The 19,390-nt window shown below is 30.8% G+C and overlaps 2 protein-coding genes across 2 annotated transcripts; both read right to left on the reverse strand.

Moving 5' to 3' along the window:
- Positions 1-893: 893 nt before the first annotated feature.
- On the reverse strand, positions 894-2,821 carry LOC114129956 (uncharacterized). Its single transcript, XM_050205385.1, has one exon. It carries the CDS (start codon positions 2,647-2,649, stop codon positions 1,270-1,272), a length of 1,380 nt encoding a protein of 459 aa, XP_050061342.1. The 5' UTR covers positions 2,650-2,821; the 3' UTR covers positions 894-1,269.
- A 5,401-nt stretch (positions 2,822-8,222) lies between these two features.
- On the reverse strand, positions 8,223-11,437 carry LOC114129945 (uncharacterized). The gene is made up of 4 exons (XM_027994825.2): positions 11,225-11,437; positions 10,605-10,808; positions 10,039-10,187; positions 8,223-8,669 (listed from the first exon to the last, which is right to left on the reverse strand). Exons 1-4 carry the CDS (start codon positions 11,337-11,339, stop codon positions 8,448-8,450), a joined length of 690 nt encoding a protein of 229 aa, XP_027850626.2. The 5' UTR covers positions 11,340-11,437; the 3' UTR covers positions 8,223-8,447.
- Between the last annotated feature and the right edge of the window lie 7,953 nt (positions 11,438-19,390).

The raw sequence follows: 19,390 nt of genomic DNA on the forward strand, positions 1-19,390 counted from the left end.
GGTATCCTAAGTTTTTTATGTAACTCATATTATCTTACTGTCATAAACAGCAACATAATATATACTTAACTATTTTTTTTTTTTTAAGCTAAAACAATAAATTATATACAATTTTATAATTTATATATTTGTTAATATTATAGAGTTACCTAATCTTGGTCTTGCTCAGAGTTCCCAACCATTCCTATTGAAATGCTAAATGTATGTACATTTACGAAGAAGATCTATCGGTAACCGTAGTACACGAGCAGTAGATATTATAGATAATTGCCTATATAAAACTCCTTAGAAATAGTAGTGGTGCATGCGAAGACGCATCTTTTAAGGCCGCTCACTAATGTAATTTTTTCTTCAAAAATACCTACACAACATAGAAATAATAATCCTAGAATCAACCAAATTTGATCATTTAAAAGTAAAAAAATGAATATTGGGAAATATTCTAGAACTCGCGCCAAACTCTTTGTTTTAATATTTTAATCTTAAATTTTTTATAATTATTAGTTTCAAAAAAAGAATAATGCAATTATAAGCTTTTTTACTAATTATTTTATATCATTATTTTACATAAAATAGAAATTCAATTAAAGTTGAAGTAAGTCTTTCTTGTTTCAAATAGAAAAAAAATAGATATTAAAATACAATAATTCCATAAAGCCTGAACGTTTTTCCAATAAATTCATTTTTGTTAATATGATATAAAACCGTACCCTCAAATATAGATATCAAACGTAGATAAATGAAAATATAAAATTTCAAATTTTAAAGAAATGTCAATAATTTGAAAAATTGATCCCGCTAAGCTTTTTATTAATCAGCGAGACGCGTAGACGCTTTCACAAGTTCGTTGTCATCTCGTTCTATTCAAAAATCTTTTACAAAAATACATGAAATTGCGTTTTTATAAATTTATTTATAAAACCAATGATTTCGCACTCTGAAGGTCTCGAACACGACACTCAAATGTATAGTTAATGTCGTATTATACATTATATTACAAAGAAGCCGAATTCACAAGTTTACAAATTTCTCATCCGTCACTCCCGTGGTAATGTGAATAAAATTATTTAAACGTAGTTTATCTGTAAGCTAATTCCGATCGTCGACGAATGCCTTTTTTCGTAATATTGCTGTTGAAAAAACGGAGCTTAGATACATTATTATATCGATTCGTGACTTAAATAATATTAAAACGGCGCGGTGATACTTGACTTTTCGGAAAACCGTGCGTACGACATCGAGCAAATAGTTTATGCGCAACGCCATCGTCTAGCGGGTGTTCCGGTCGAAAGTGTCGCGCCTGCGGTTGTTGCGGGACGACGAGCTACACGCGGGCGCGGCGGATCTGGCTCTCGACTGGCGGTCGCGCGGCGCGGACCCGCCGTTCATGGCGAACGAATCGTTGAGGCCGAACGGCCGGGACTGGCGGTCGGCCGACGACCACCGGCGCGGTGCCGACGAGTCGGCCGACTGGGCGCGCGACCTGCAGCCGCCGTAGTCGCACGCGGGACTCGGGATTCCCATCGGTCGCGACGAATCCAACGAGCTGCGGTCGTGCATCGTCAGGCGCCAGGCCTCGGGCGTCGTATTGGCCGCCGACTCGTCGATGTTCACGTACGGCTGACCGGGCAGCGCCACAGCCCGCGGTGCCACCATGTCGTAGTCGAGATGATTGTCGAGAAAGTCGTCGATGTCGCCGTCCGTGTCGTGCAACCTGTTGCACGACGACGACCTGTTGAGCGGCGGCCGTCGCACCGGCGACAGCTGTTCGAACCCGTTCAGCTGGATGGTGCCGGTCATCGAGAACGGTATGGTCTGTACGTTGCTGTGACCGGTGTTCCGTCGATCGTTTTGGGGAGGGGCGCACGGTTGCGACACGTTGTAAGTGCCCCGCCGATCGCTTTGCGACGCTGCACACGGTTGCGACACGTTGTAAGTGTCCCGCCGATCGCTTTGCGACGCTGCACACGGTTGCGACACGGTGTAAGTGCCCCGCCGATCGCTTTGCGACGCTGCACACGGTTGCGACACGGTGTAAGTGCCCCGTCGATCGTTTTGCGACGCTGCACACGGTTGCGGCACGTCGTAAGTGGCACGCCGTCCGTCCTGCCCCGAACAGTTCCGCGGCTCCGGCTCCACGTCGTAATCGCACCGCCGGGTGCTTAGATCACCGCACGGTGGCTGTTGCACGTCGTAGGTGCCGCGCCTGTCCAGTGGAATTCGCCCGGACGACAAACCTGACCGGTCCTGTCCTCTGGACGGTTCGGGACTGCACGGACACGGGATCGGTACCCTGGCGCGAACGGGCTGGGCGGATTGCAAGACGCCCTGATCCTGGAACACCGGACTCGAAGGCGGCAATCGGCCGCCGGATTCGTCGTCCCGCGGCCCGCGTCCGGTATTGGACGTCCTGGAGTTCCGGCGGCCGCAGCTCTGGCCGGTGTTGCTGCAGCAGCTATCGCTTCCGGCGCTGCACCGCGGAGCACGGTGATTGCAATGCCGCGTAATCGAGTGGTCGATGTAGTCGGTCGGACGCGGCTCTATGCCGAAAGCTTCAGCGATCGGACGATAATCAAGGACGATTCCAGGATACGGTTTGTCCGTCGCGTTCGATTTCGCTGCTTGGATGTTCTTTTCATCGATTGACATTTCCTTGTTCTGTGCGACGTGAATGAAATTGGTATTTTAGTTTGAGTTACGTAACGTATATAGTGTTGTAATTAGTAATTAGTATACCGCGTACGTTGTGTTAAAGTGTTGTAATTTTTTAATGTTTGGTTTGTTGTCGGGATTACATCAAACTAACATACATTATACGCTTAAATCAATACTATTTATGTTTTTAGCCAATATAGTGAAGTACGTGTTATAGGTGACATCAAATAATTATATATAGTTTTCAACAATCACGATTCAATAAAACAGATGCACAGGTAAAGTATGCATTTAGATCAGGCCAACAACAATAATTTATAAGTGTTAACATAAGCTCTTAAAATAATGTAATTATTAATTTTGTATTTATGTATATATATAACTGGTGAGGCTTGAGACACTTAATATTGAGTGCTACACGTTTATGAACTTTTGCCTGTAAAAAAACTCAACATCATTGTGCACCAAAAAACACGATTATGCATTAAAAATATCTACGAAAAAATAGAAGATATTATATTATTATTTTTTAGATTCTGAGCGGAGCGAAGAATGTATTGGTTTTACAATAATGTTTATTTCTTTTTTATTCTTTAAATACTTTTTCTCCCCCTAAACTTGCTCAAAAGTACAAGTGCAGCATATTTTCTGAAAGGTAATGTTCTTAAGCTGGTACTTATAGAGGTCATTTTTCGATTTTCGAAATAATACTCGAAATAAAAGCGGTTTAAGGAGAAAAATGTACAACTTCACAATTATGTAGGTAATATAAAATAATTACGGCTTTGTTTATCATCATAGAAACGAATAAGATAAAATTAAATTAAATTAAATCATATTGACAAAGCGTAGCAAGGTTAAAGAATAAAATTAAACAAAAAAGATTCTCTCGTCCGCTTAGAATCGTTTTTTATCGAATGCAATCATATTGCATTCAAATCGAATACCTACAGTAAAATTACACTATCTTATCCGAGGACCAAAGGGACGATGGACAAACATCCACCACTGAAATGCGCTGACCTTCTTTTTTTTGTCATGTAAGTTCATATTTTTTGTACATTTAAATAAGAGATAAAGACGTATATTATACAAGATTGTTTAATATATAACTATTAGTAAAATTTTCAATTTAACACGAAAATATTGCTGAATTTTGGTTAAAAACTGATGAATGAAAATATTTTTTAACTAAACCTATTTCTAATTTTTAATTGTATTTTTTATTAGTTATGAATTGTTTTAAATTTTTTAAATCTATTATTCTTACATAGGTACATATCCTTTTTAGATTCTGAACGAAGTGATGAATGTATTGATTTTACAATGATGTTTTTTTTTTTTTTTTTTTGTGTCTGTGTACAGCATAACTAGTCGAAATAATGCTCCAATTTCAAACTATGGGGGTGGTTTCCGATGTAAAAGTGAATATCCTTGGTGCATTATAGAGGTAAAAAGTTAACATTTTCCAACAGTTTTCAAAAAAATCGAGAAAAACAAAAAAAAAATGACGGAAAAACGGCAATTTTTACGCAAAACCAGTTTTCGACCAAATCGATTTTTTTTTATGGTTGTAATTCAAAAACTAATCACTGAAAATACTTGAAATTTTCACCAAATGTTAATGTCAGTGGTATCCGTATATAGTTAAATTTTCAAAAAATTTTGACTTTTTTTGAGTTATTTATAGACCACTGAAATTTTCGATTTTTTTGAGAATTTTTTTTTAAAGTGTCGATAAAAAATTTTTGGATGACCAAAAAGTTTTGAAAATTTAATACAAGGTTCCTTATGAGTTGTTTTTAATGTAGCTAAAAAAAATTAAAAATCGTTAGTCACAATTTTTTTTATAAGCGTTTTTAATTCAAATTTTTACGAAATCTGTCGAAAACGCGAAAATTTGCAAGTAATTTTGAAGTTGAAAAATCATAAAAATTTTTTTTTATAACTAAGTTTTGAAAATTTGGTACAAGGTTCTCCATACATTTTTCTTCAAATATCTGTAAAAAAAACTCTACCGGATTCAGACAACAAATTTTTATGAGTGTTTGAAATTTAAATTTTTACAAAACCGCGTTAAATAACAGTTTAACCTCAAACGATTTTTGATATTTGTTATTATTCAAAAAGTATAAGTCGTAGATACTTGAAAATTTTACCAGTTATTAAGATTCGAGTTTTCTTTACGTGATTTAAATTTCAAAATATTTTGACTTTTTTTGAGCTATTTATAGACAACTGAAATTTTCAATTTTTCTGAAAAAATATTTTTGAAGTGTCGATAAAAGTTTTTTGGCCCTATCAAAATACTTGAAAATTTAATACAAAGTTCCTCATAAGTTATTCTTATAGTGATTAAAAAATTATAAGAATACATAGGCACAATTTTTTTTTATTAGCATTTGAAGTTCAAATATTTACAAAAATTCGTCAAAAGCATGAATATTTGCAAATTATTTGAAGTTGAAAAATCATAAAAATTTTTGTGTTTATAACTAAGGATTAAAAATACAACACTAAGTTTTCCATAAGTTTACCTTCAAGTATCTATAGAGAAAACTCGAAGCATCATTATAGGAAAAATTTTAAGTGCGTTTGAATTTTAAATTTTAACGAAATAGCGTAACGATAACGATTTATCCTCAAACGATTTTAAATATTTGTTATTATTCAAAAAGTATAAGTCGTAGATACTTGAAAATTTTACCAGTTATTAAGACTCGCGTTTTATTTACGTGATTTAATTTTCAAAATATTTTGACTTTTTTTGAGCTATTTATAGACAACTGAAATTTTCAATTTTTCTGAAAATTGTTTTTTTATGTGTCGATAAAATCTTTTTGGCCCTATCAAAATATTTGAAAATTTTATACAAAGTTCCTCATATGTTATTCTTATATTGATTAAAAAATTATAAGAATACATCGGTACAATTTTTTTTTATTAGCATTTGAAGTTCAAATATTGACAAAAATTCGTCAAAACTATGAATACTTGCAAATTATTTTGTAGGTATATTTCATAAAAATTTTTGTATAAGTAGCTAAGAGTTGAAAATTTAATACAAGGTTTTTCATAAGTTTAGCTTACAATTATTATAAAAGAACTTAAATTTTGTTGTATTCAGGCCATTAAAACATAAACCACCTTTTTCACCAACCACTAGAAATTATATCCTAGGCTGACAAATCATCTTCGTTCAGAATCGTTTTTCGTATACAATGATAACTATCATTGGATTCAAATTTAACACTCCTATAATATATAATAATGATCCATACGGTACCTAATGTACAGCAGAGCGGTACTCACTAGCCCGCTTTTTTAAAATCTCATATATGCATATAACTGAGTATGTTATGTTATATTTTTTATCAATATATAGCTTATGCTAATGACATCTATTTAAAATGTGTTTGATGAATACTTTTTTTAGTATGAAATCTTTTTGCATTTTTTACAGGTAAATAGGTAAAAAGTGCGCATTCATGCTTGTAATGTAATGCAGACTTTTCACTGTGACAAACAAGTTTAAACAAAATAAATTAATAATTAATAAATAACATCCAGTTTATCGTTTGCAGATAATGGGAAGCTCTAATATAAATCAGTGATTCATAATTCGTAATGTCACGTATTAAGATTTTAAGAAATCGACACATGTTTGTAATGATGAAACGTAAGACAATTGGCTTGACCATATACAAATAGAGAAAAAAGGAAGTCGAAAAAAGGATTTCTGCCACTAAAGAGAAAACTAGTTCTCCTGCACTTGTAAGTGCAGGGAAGATTCACCTCAGTCCCTACACTAGGTTCTAATCTTAATTTCCTCTAATTTTTATTTATTTATTTTATACATTTATTTTTGTGGTATTGCAAGCTATACAGACCTCAAGTTGGATTACGTCATAATAATAGATACATATAACATAAAATATTAATCATTTAATTAGAAAAAAACATTAATTTACAGTTGTTGTGTACGCCGTATTTAATATCACGACGACTTCCTGTGGTGACAGCAGCACCGGTTGTCGTTGTGCATCGCTGTTATTATTTTTGACCTTTTTTATAAGACAGTTGCGTATCATTTCATTTTTGGGTTATACATTATTTGTTGAACAACCATTTAAAAGGTCTTACATAATTTATGCATCAATATTATATTATTATTTAAATAAATAGAACTAAAAAATAATAATAAATAATAATCAATAGGTAAGTTAAAAATAATTCATTTATGAAAATAACTTTTATAGACAATATATTCCTAATACTAGACACACCACTTTTTGCCTTTCAGCGTAGTAAAAACTCATAGATCTTCATATGTAAAAGTATTTGGTAGAAAATCAGATATAATTAGTACTTTTCGAATCAAAAGAAATATATTTTTTAATATTTTTCAAAATAACCAAGAAAAAATATCAGGGTACTTAAAAAAATTGTCATAGGTACTTTGGCACCAAATTGGATGATTTTCTAAAACTCTAGCACGCACATCGTAAGATGAAGCCCTAGTAGTTTCAGGTATATTATTTCAATATTCAAAAGCATAAAAAGTAGGTACCTACAATAAATCTGGTAGAACACGTTTGCTTATATTATACAGTCCTTATCAAATGAGGAAGTCTAAAATTTTAGTTAACATAACTCATTAGATACCTAATTATTTTTAATATATCTAATGTTTAACTTTGATAAAAAATAGACTTATCTAATTAAATTTATCTAATGTTTCCAAAACGTAATTAGTGTAGCACACAAAAAAATATTGTAAAATAATTTCATTTATCACTCAATTCATAATCTAAAATTAAACGTAGATCAAAGGAATTATATCAACAATATGAATAGAAAAAAATAACGGAGAAACAAACGTTTATTACTATTTATTAATTGTAAACGGGTTTGTTAAAACAGTACCTTTTTCTATTATAAGAGTGTAAGATCTTAAATAATGCATAGTGATGTATACTGGTAGAATTCTTCTCAGAATTGTGAGTTTTAACTTTTAACTACTATTTTATAGTGAACATCTGAAGATATAAATATTTTATAAATGTGAAGGCTATAATAGTAAATTATTTACCATCAATTTTATTTGACAACTATGTTGAAAAATTATTTATAAACATGTTTACTACCTATACGTTGTTTATAGTTAGTCTATATTTATTACCTATGTATACATTTTATTTATTTATTTATTTGAAGTAGTTTCTTCATAATAATTATACCAATGTATTAAATAAAAATAGGTTTTTAACATTTAAAGTATTTAGATACCCACAGAATTAATAACATGTTTTAGCAATAAATATTTAAAAATACATTGGTTAAAAATTAAATTACACTACATCAATACTACTCATATTAATAGGAACAGGTATGAAAAAAGAAACTATATGAATCCCTTAATTTTAACTATGATTTATGACCATGTTGTTAATCTTTTTTACACACTGAACAAATGTATAGAAAAAACTCCATAACAGAAAATGAATTATTAATACAAATTAATTTATTCAAGAAAATATATCAAAATATTAAATTGTTTATTGGAAAAAAAAATTATAAAATGTAATTAAAAAATATATATTCATCATGGTTACATCTATAGACATGATCTATTGACCAAGAAATTTTAAATTGAACAAAATTATATTTAATTATTAGAATTGTACACCACCATCAGTGTTGATTAAAATTTATACCTTGTAGTTCTTATTTGTATTGTTGTTAATGGCCTTGTAGTAGTTTATTTCATTGGATGGTAGGGTATTTGACTATTATCCCTTGACAACGACGGGTGGCTTTCCCAACATATAAAGGTACATTGACCCATCAGGCCAAGTTCGGTGCCCTTCTGAAATATATGGTAGATCATCCTTTGCCATAGTTTTTGACAGACTATCACACAGGTCTTCGTGCATTTCCCCTTTTCTAGGTGCACTGATCGCCATTCGAATTACTTTGAGACCCTGAGCAGGAGCATCATTCACATCGTACACCTATGGGCCAAACCGTAAAAGACAGATATAGATATCAAAATTTATAATATAAATTTATAAATTCAAGTACACTGAAATCCAACCTCAATTCACAATAATCGATAAAGTTGCGTTTTAGACTTATAGATTGGACAGTAATTAATAGTAGTAAAGCTAATTACAAATAATATTAATATTAAGTCAGTAATGATTAACATAACTATGATTATTCATTGGTGTTTATTGATGATTAAACATATTTAACTGAACATATTATAACAATTTCATATAAAAAAACCAAATAATATACATACAATGATTATGTGGATGAGAAAACCCACAAATAGCATTTGGTTAATTTATGTATGTATTATCATTATTGTTTATTTCATTAAAAAAATATTGGGCCCCACTGATCGGTTTAACGGTTAACTTACGAGTTCATAATTTATAATAATAAACTTTCAATGGGCATTCAACTTACTACATTATTAATTATATTTATAATATATAATTTGAGTTATACAAAACTTATAAAAGGTAACTATTTAAGTAATAAAATACATAATGTAAGCAACTATGAACTAGATTAAAGATACTTTAATATTTAAAGTTTTATATTTTGTTCTTTATGCATTCAATGATTTATTTTTTTATTAACTATTAAAAGGTTTAATTTGTTTTGATATGTTTAATATGGTCACATAATATTATATTTTTGTATTTTTTTCCCTACATATTATAAGTAAATACCTACTAAATAGATTGAGTTAGTTTTCTGAGCAGTTGTGGTATAGCCGGTACAGCTGTATTTAATAATAATTGTTTTGTGTTAAAATTATGTTCAATACAAGGTATTAGTTTATTTTTAATTACATAAATTACAAATACTTTTAAGAAAACATTTTTTATTGGTAGTACATTTAATTTTTGTATAGATATTCTGGATTTTAGAAATGATTCTTTTTTAAAAAACAAAATAATAAATCATTAAATTTTATTTATTATTAGAAAAATTAATTTTTAATTATTTATATTTATATATTAAACACAAGGATCTTCTTAACATAGAAAATGATAAATTGAGAAAAGAGTGTGAATATAGTTATATATTTTTAGTAGTACCTATTTTTATTATTTTAATATATCCTGTTAGACCTTTAATTCGTTTATAATTAATTCTGTGAACATTTTGTGCTCGTTAAAAAATAAAATTTATCGTTAAAAAAACATCGAATAATAAAATATATTGTATCACGAACCACCCGCCCGAATGAATGATCAATGCGTGCATCGTGTCCACCCTCCTCTCCATAAGTTAAATAGGTAACAACATTGTTACTAGTTTGTCTATATTATAATAAATAACATGCTAAAACTGTATACTTACGGCACATCTGAAAACCAGGTCTTTGATATCCTGTGATATTTGTGGCTCGGAATGATCTATTAATTTAACATAATTCCAGCCTTTAGAAATCTCTTCCTTCTTAGTAGGTTCCTTTTTTGAAACGCACTCAAAAGCGAAGCGGTCCATGTCTGATTATAAGGCACACAAATAGAACAAATATAAGAGTTTGATAATAATATTTGCTAGGAAATCATTTATGTCATAACATATATTTTATGTTAATACAATTAATACAAGTAATTTTTATGCCTAACCTAACCTGTAGTGAGGACAATGTTGTATGTATGTAAATCATACTAGAGACGTGTCATAACTAGATTGGTTTTATATTATGCGTTAGGGTGATATTTAATATTTTATGAAAAAGTTATTAAAAAAGCAACAATATTGTAATGTGGTATCAGGATTTTAGTGATGATATAAAAATGATCTATAATATTGTTCCTAAAGTTATAATCGGCTTAATTTTTTAATAATAATGATTATCAGTTGTCACGTAATTGCTTGTAATAATAACAATAATAATAATAATTATTTATACGTACTACTCGTGTCTTTACAATGACCATGATTGTTAGTTTTCTCCGGACGCTCAAGCCACAAATGAAATACTGGTGCAGCGCTTATCGTAGTTTTGTGTTCTAAGTAGGTACATCCAAACATTCTCGTCTCCGTTTGTATTGTGGCAACTTCAAAACGTACCCCTAGTCCAAATGGAGGACATAGTTTGCCCATTAAACTGCTCAAGGCTACAACACACATGATGAAGACAAATGAGACACTAATTTATGTAAGCGTATTATACCGTTTTTATACTTAAATATTTTACTTTATTTTTTGAAAATATTTAGAGGAAAAAAATTATTATTGATTAATTTCTCACTAGTTAAAAAATGTCTTAAATTATATGTTGATTTGGTCCATTTAATACTCTTTACGTATATTAAATAATTATGAATTATATCGATCGCGGTAGTAGAATTGTAAATAAGTAATTAAGCAGATTAATAAAAATACAAAAAAGAAAATAACGTTTAAATGTTAAAACATAATATTGTTTAGTATACATAAATAAAATTATCAATCATAATGATAAATGGAAACAAATATAAATTTATATTAAAATAATTGAATGTATACTAATTGGTTATTAGTTATTGCTTACTTTGATTTTTAATTTCTTCATCCGTAAGTGCCTCGAACTTGATGGCTGCTATCCAGGACGAGAATAATACGATGTAAAAGAAAGTATAAAATTGTCTTATTAAAGACTCCATCATTTATTAAAATCGGGCGTTTTACGAACGAGAATTAAGATATAACAGATTACAGTTCGGCACAATGCAAAAAAATGAAACGAAAAACGAATAGTGATACACTAAGGGTGTCTGCCCTCTGAAATGCCCTTTTATAAGTTTCTGCGACGGCGGCGAAATTGGGATTGGCCCCTTCCACCGGTTTAGGGTAGAAGGCGTGATTGTCGTACACTCGTGTATTATATGGACGTGAATCTCTAACTTCCGCAACAATATGGGTCAGCGTCGCAGGTAAATACATTGTTTGACGTAGGTATTCGGCGCCAGTGGTGAATACAATATAATAATATAAAATGAAGATCGTACGAAATCGGGATTCTATACGCTGTAATATATAAAAATGGAAGATTAATTTTAAGTAAAACGTCGTGTGCGATCGTTTAGGTGTTGCAGGCACATATTATGTCGTGTAATGTATACACTGTTTAAGTGTTAAAGTGATCGCTGTATCTTAAAAACTACATAACGTACGAACTTGAAATTTGGAATAGTGGTTCCTCTAATACTTTAACTGGGCAATGAGAAAGGATTTTAAAAATGTAGAGTTTAGGTGGATTAATTAATAATAATTATTTACTGCCAATCCGTATTGTGCAGCACGGAGCAGCCCGTGGGTTTCCAGTTACCTTCGACCTAACCTTTTTGTCCGTCGTGTAGATTACAATTGTTTCGAGAAGTTTAGAAGTGCATCGATAAAAATAACCTCACCACTATTCTAATTTTATTATACAATACTTATATAGTTATATTTATCCTATTTATCGATAAAATGCATGCTGTTGGCATAAACTAATACTCACACTTATTTTACAAACCGTTGCCTTATTGTCGTAAGGCCTGTATACATTCTTACATGCAACGCCGTACTACCAGTAGTTCAAGCTCAAAAGACAAAAAGTATACATATCTATTATATTTATGATATATAAACAAATTTATATAGATGCGAGTATAAATGATGATAATATGTAATTCACTTAGTCGAGACAGTACAGTGCTCACTAACATTATTGTCACACGTGCATATGATATATAAGATGTACCCATACAGCGATGTAAGTACATATATTTTATTTCAATCGTTAACTTAATCGATCGTTCAGATCGTTGTATCATCAATAATTTGCTAAACCTCTAACAATCTGTTGCTATTTACTACTACAGAGTGTAGGTACATTTATATTTTGTACTAACTAATTTATATCTTGTACCAATAATTATTATAAATACAATTAAAATTAGAACTGTTTGACCTGAACACAAACGGGAACCAATTCAGTTACTCCCGATTTCACGCATCACACGTAAACCAATACTCTTATTATACAATAAATATATACACACTGACGAAGCCGGGCTATTCAGCTAGTATATATATATATACCATATATATTATGTATTAATAGTACCTATATAGTTGTATATTAGGTACAAAATATATCAATGGGTCGAATCACTATAATAATTATATTCTATAAAATCCCAAACTACTGTGTTTATAAATGCGTTATTTTTTGGGTACTTTTATCGAGCCGAACTTACCATTACTGGACGGGCCGGGAGCATATAAAGATAATGCACGCGCCCGGTCACCAAAATACTTCATGCGCTGCGCGCTGCACACCGACCGACCTGTGTATGTGTGTATAGCAACTCAAAGGAAGTGGACGGGGTCGCCGAGCAAAACCAGAGAGTGCTAGTGTGAGATGGTGTGTGTAGGTGTGAATATATGTTTGTGTGTAGCTTAAATACTAAGGAAAAAGGGTAACTATAATAAAAAAATGGTAACACAGTAGAAATTTGGTAAAGATACACAGTATAATACAATAATAATAAACTTTTGGCCCAACAGGTAAAAGAATATATAATTTAAAATGCTAGTTTAGCACAGCCGATAATAATAATAAGAGTATAATATCAAGAATAATAATTAAATTAAAACAACAATATAAAATAACTCACAGATCGTCGGTGCTCGGCTGGCCAGCTGCTACCTATGCTATAATAAATTCACACACACACAGACACAAAATAATTCAAATAATACACGGAAAATAAATAAATAAATAAATGAGTATGGCGATTCGCGCCTACAAGAAAATAATGATAATGTGGCGATTAGCGCCGGCAATATAATATTAATTCAAAAACGACGATTAGCACCTATATAAAATGATACAATAATAGTGGCAATTCGTGCCTGCACAATATAAAATATTATATATTATATATAAAATAATATAACAGGTGTGGCGATTCGCGCCTACAATATGTATATAATATAAAATAAGTGACGATTCGCGTCTACACGACTAAAATATATAATAAAAAAAATGTGGCGATTTGCGCTCACACACGACTCAATTAAGTTTACAATAAAAATATGCACACGGCGGCGATTAGCGCACGTAATTATTTGCAGTTGTCGACGCTGGAGAAAGAACTGACTTAATTATAATACGAGTATTATACCGACGACGCGGGCGGACGGGAAGGACATAATAATGCGGCTGATTGCTCTTCTTCGCGCGTAATCTTAATATTATATAACTCGCACAACAATTAAAACACAAATTTAAACAATAATATAAATCAGGGATGGCAAATCCATGGCACGCGAAAATTATAAACCAAATATCAATGAATTGGCATCAAGTGTTCAACAACATAAATCATATCAAAAAATATCAAAATAATTAAATATTATTATTATGTACCTAAATTACCTAAATTAACCTGTTTATACATTAATTATACAATCGAATTATAATACAAACAAAATATAATTTTTTTCATGTCACGCTCTAAAAAAAAAAAAAAGGTAATTTTGGGCACGCAATGTTCAAAAGTTTTGCCATCCCTGATATAAATGAACAGTAGTATGTGTGTGAGTGTGTGTGTGTGATCGGCCGGTGACAAATATAGGCCGTTGACCTATATAATAACGTGGCTAGGTAGGTGGCTGAAGTGGTGTGGGCACCCACAGCTATATAGCAGTTATTACTAATGAATAATGATATAAAAGTTGATCTAGGCGCTAGCAATTACAATTTATTAATATAATAGATAGGTTAGGTTACAGACGGCTGTTTGTATTCGTAATTTGAGATTGTTAGTATATGTTACAAATTAAAATTTCATTGTCGCCGCCGATGCCGACCGTTCCATACACGCACCACATAATTAATGTTTCGTTATTATAATTGCACTGTTTATTTTTATATTTAATTGTGTCGTTTGTGAGTTATATGACAATAATATGCAGATTAACCACGACGCGTAATCCGGCGTCGCCGAATTTCTATTTCGCGCAATTCTTACACGGCTCAGTGGCGTAACAAAAAAAATTGCCCCCCCCCCTGTAAAAATAAAAAATGGGCCCCTAAAATATTGTTATACCAAAAAAACCCTATAACCAAAGGCTCCAAATTACCGTGCCCTCCCCCCCCCCCCCGCAGCGCGGTATCTGCGGGCTCTCCGTTACGCCACTGACACGACCGTCCAGATTCTAATAAGTTCGTTCATATAATGCTCTACACCTACGCGAATCATATGATTTTAACGCGTGTAAAAAACAACACACGAAAACAAATTTCCACCCTTTTCATATTGTTTTTTATAGACGAGTGAACGAATCGACACGGCCGCTAACTCCTCTGAGTTTTGTTAACTATTAAAAGTCATTGTTCCTGACCTGCAGTGTCATCATAAGGTTGTTTAGGCGGTTAATGACAATTCAGAATATTTTCCCTACTTTTACTGTATTCATTAAAGCTGTTTTCTGTTTTCATTTTTGTTTTACGTATTACTGTTTTTCGGTTTCTCTTAAATTAATTTGTTATATATTAGCTCTGGTAATAGGTACCTACCATGTAACTATAAACTAATCCATACATAAATCTAACATTGCTTGTTCCAGTTTATAGTGATTAAATTACCAGAAGCTGTTTGTGTTGTAATTATTATTTATTAATATTATCTATGTAGATTGTAGGTACATTTTTAGTGAATTATTCGTCTGTGTATAAAATTAGGCGTTCGGACATATCCGGACTTAGTTATGCGGTGTTGGTTGTTTTTAATTATATTATTTTATATTATAATTTATATTACACAATTGAGATTTATTTAAATAAATTAATATATTAATTCGCAAATATATTAGGTACTCAGTATACATATAAATATATAATGGCATAATACTACTATCTGCGTTTATTCGTTTTCTTATAGTAAGCAAGGTATCTTATTGATATATTTTATTATAACTATATTCTATCTTTATTTTTTATTAATAAAAGACAATGATTGTGTGTGTGGATGTGCAACTTTAGATGCCAATTTTTTTTAAATTAACAAGAAAACCCCATTATATTTAACAAATATTAAAGATTGCATTTAATCATTAAGGTATAGTAATATTCATCACACTGTTCAGAATTTAAAAATAAAATAAGTGTTATGAAGTATTTATTATATTTTGTTTATACAAATATGTTAACATTTTTATTATACCTTACCATGCCAAGTCAACGTTACCTAGTCATTACACATATTATATTAAACATACAAATATATATTTACTTATTATCTATTATTCTATAGTTGTTACCTAATTGAGAAATTAGCATAATTAAATATAATATTTTTTTTTTTTTTTTTTTACTAAAAGTAGACCATGACGAAGAGGCTTCTCGTAACAGCGGTCCCAATGGATTTCTCCCTCTCACCACCTAAGACAGTCAGCCATCGGGCAGAACTACAACTACAAAACGGTAGTGCAATACTATATCAATTGTTTAATAGTGTACAAATACATAGCTTGAAAATATTTTTTAATTATCCTATTACAACACGACGTTGAATCTTCATATAATATATGCGTGCGCGCATGTGTGTGTGTGTGGGGGGGGGGGCGTAGATTCCTTCGACGACTACAAATGGCAAATAACGGCGCAATCAAATGCACAGCAAGTAGATGGATAAAAGAACTCTGGTGAAAAACTTAGCCACCGTTCGACCCGTGAATGCAGAGTCAGTCCCTTTTTATGATATACATATATGTACAATATATATGTATGTATACGTATATGTAACATATATGTACAGCATTAACCTGTGTAGGTCTCTATTATTCTCAGATTTGCACGTGAAACGAAAAAATAAATAGCAGCCCCTAACATTATTCTATACGAAAATTCTTACAAAGTGTGGGTCAAGTCTCTCTCTATATATACAGTATACACACACACATATATATATATACGTATACATATATACATATACATATACATATATACATATATACATATACATATACATATATACATATACATATACAAATATATATATAGAATAATGTAAGAGATTGCTATGTTTTTTTGTTCGTTTCACGTTCAACTCTGAGAATAATAGAGACCACACAGGTTTAATGCTGTACATATATGTATATCATATAAAAGGGACAGTCTCTATTCAAAGACACGTCTTGGTATTCAAAGTTAGCATGTTTACATGTTTCTATAACGATTTCAAATGGTCAGTAAAACCTTGAACGGCCAAATTCTTAATACTTCGTAGTAGTTATCTGTACATAATATTTTATAATACAAAAAAGGGACTGGTGAAACTCGATTTCGGGTGTGTGGAAGCTACCTTCAAGGTGATCGAGTGAAAATCGTATCACCGGAAATACGGTCAGAAATGGTAATCGGGTGTCTAGAAAAGAAATCATTCACTAAAAAAATAGAAAAGATACTCTAAAATTGATTGTCGTGTATGTGTAGTGTGTACATTCAATTATTATTTTTTTTTTTTTTATTCTATTCTATTAAACATATTATCATTTAGTGTAAATGTATTGGAATATAAAAATATGTCTCGACGCTTTCCCAGTTCTTTTTAAACTTTTTAAATTTTAATTAAATATTAAAAATAAATAAATACGAAAAATAGTAATTGAGTGTCTAGCTATCAGTCATAACATGATATAAATCGATATCCGACAGTGCAATCCGACTGCGGCGGATTGTCGTACCTCCTGAGTCCTGACGTCGAATGTTTAATTTTGTATTGTAGGATAAGTTAAAGTCGAATAACATGTAACCATTCAAGTTAAGTTGTCAGTCATCGTTGGGAAAAATCGATTTAAATGCTATTAAACCCACCAGGTAGGCAATCCTACTGTGTCGGATCGCGTTATTTAGATAATATTTAACAAATACCGTCATTCAAATGTATTTTGTAATTGGATTTCATTAATTGATAAATTAATGCTAAATTATATGTATATTATATTTATGAATATAATTATGTTTATATTATAATACTAGCTGAATTACCCGGCGTTGCCCAAAAACAAATTCGTTACAAATAATATAACGCCATGTATTACCGTCTTAAATTCATAATATTTTGGATAACCATCCTGTCCGGATTGTGTCAGAATAGTAAACAGTTTCGGAAAACCTTTTGAACATTTTCCGTTTTGCATAGGTACACGGTGAATATATTTACTACAATATTTATGTGTTGATATAAATATATTGTTTTTTGAACTGAGCAATATTATATTATATAATAATATATAATAATATTAATTATTATAATTTAGGTGAATTGATTATTTAGATCCAGCGCCACGGTCGTGGCGCGAGCTAAGTAAAAAAAAAAATAGCTGTACGACGGTGTGTATAGAATATCGAAGCAGGAGTTGCCTATTTAAACTGTGTAAAATACAGGTAAATTTGTTATACAACATAGGTAACTAATTTTCTATTGCAACAATTAACTCAAATTAACGTGACAATTTTCGTCACGTTTTTCAGCATTTTATTTAATAAATTTATTTGTTGCTGATGTTCGGAAATTTGTTTTTTAAGACCAGCAACTTTACTATCCATCTCAACGTTCTGAAAATTAAATCAAAACGAAGTCATTATAATATCAATAAGATTATTGTTCATTAAATTATTCAAAATGTAAAAGTAGGTGGACTCATACTTAGTATGGATACATAATAGGTACCACATACTACTATAGAATGCAGGTACAATATTTAATTGTATCAAATTCACTCAAAATATAATTACCTAAATACAATTTTTTCATAAATTTAAAATTTTAGAATTATGCTTCATTACCTATATTCATTATTCAATATAAATCAAACACAGAAAAACTATTGATGAAGGATACAATATTCGAGTTTACCAAATTTATCGCCTTGTATGATATTAAATGTTGCGAAGTATGAAAAGAAAAATATCCTAACGTTGAAAGCAGAATTAATGTTTAATAGCATTTGCATTATTAAAATAAAAATTGTTATTGTCATGTTATTTATACTCATATAGGTATATATATATATTAACCTCCTCTATATATAAGAGTACAGCAATCCTTTAAATATTTAATTCATCCTAAATTAAGTACCTACCTACTGATAGTTTCTTTATGATATCTATATAAACAACTTAATATTACCTAAGCACCAACTCAGTTATAGTTGTCACTCATTGTCAGATGAAGTTAAAATAGTTATTACAGTTGAAGAAGTTAAGTTCGAGGACTCAGTATGTTATCAAAATTAACTTGATCAGATGATGAACTAGAACTTAGAAGGGCGATCAAATTATTGTATTTAAGTCGATATTAATTAAACTGATCAAAGTATATAACTTGGTGTTATGGTAAAACATAAATTTTATTTTTAAAAATACTATTCTATAGAACAATATACTACGTACGTTTAACTATCATTTATATTTGAAAATTTAAAAAAAATGTGTGGTAGTAGCATATAAAATACATATTTCTACTATTGATTAAGAATTATACATTTTATAACTAAAATAATAATTAATGCATGCGAAAAATAAATAAATAATTTTTAATTCTTAATCTCAATTATACGTATTTTATAACAATCAGCTTATCACTGATGTATTTCTTGAAATAAATATATTTTTTCTAACTATATTTTTGTGTGTATCTTTTAGAAATTAAAATGCATA

Source organism: Aphis gossypii, chromosome X (assembly GCF_020184175.1).
Source record: "Aphis gossypii isolate Hap1 chromosome X, ASM2018417v2, whole genome shotgun sequence".
NCBI classification, from domain to species: Eukaryota; Metazoa; Arthropoda; class Insecta; order Hemiptera; family Aphididae; genus Aphis; species Aphis gossypii.

What these genes read in the sequence shown, in the direction of transcription:
- LOC114129956 (XM_050205385.1), bottom strand. Translation starts at nt 2,649, where the DNA reads ATGTCAATCGATGAAAAGAACATCCAAGCAGCGAAATCGAACGCGACG.
- LOC114129945 (XM_027994825.2), bottom strand. Translation starts at nt 11,339, where the DNA reads ATGATGGAGTCTTTAATAAGACAATTTTATACTTTCTTTTACATCGTA. An exon ending in TGAAGAAATTAAAAATCAAA is followed by an intron (nt 10,809 to 11,224) that starts GTAAGCAATAAC and finishes TGTGTGTTGTAG; the next exon opens with CCTTGAGCAGTTTAATGGGC. An exon ending in TCATTGTAAAGACACGAGTA is followed by an intron (nt 10,188 to 10,604) that starts GTACGTATAAAT and finishes CCTTATAATCAG; the next exon opens with ACATGGACCGCTTCGCTTTT.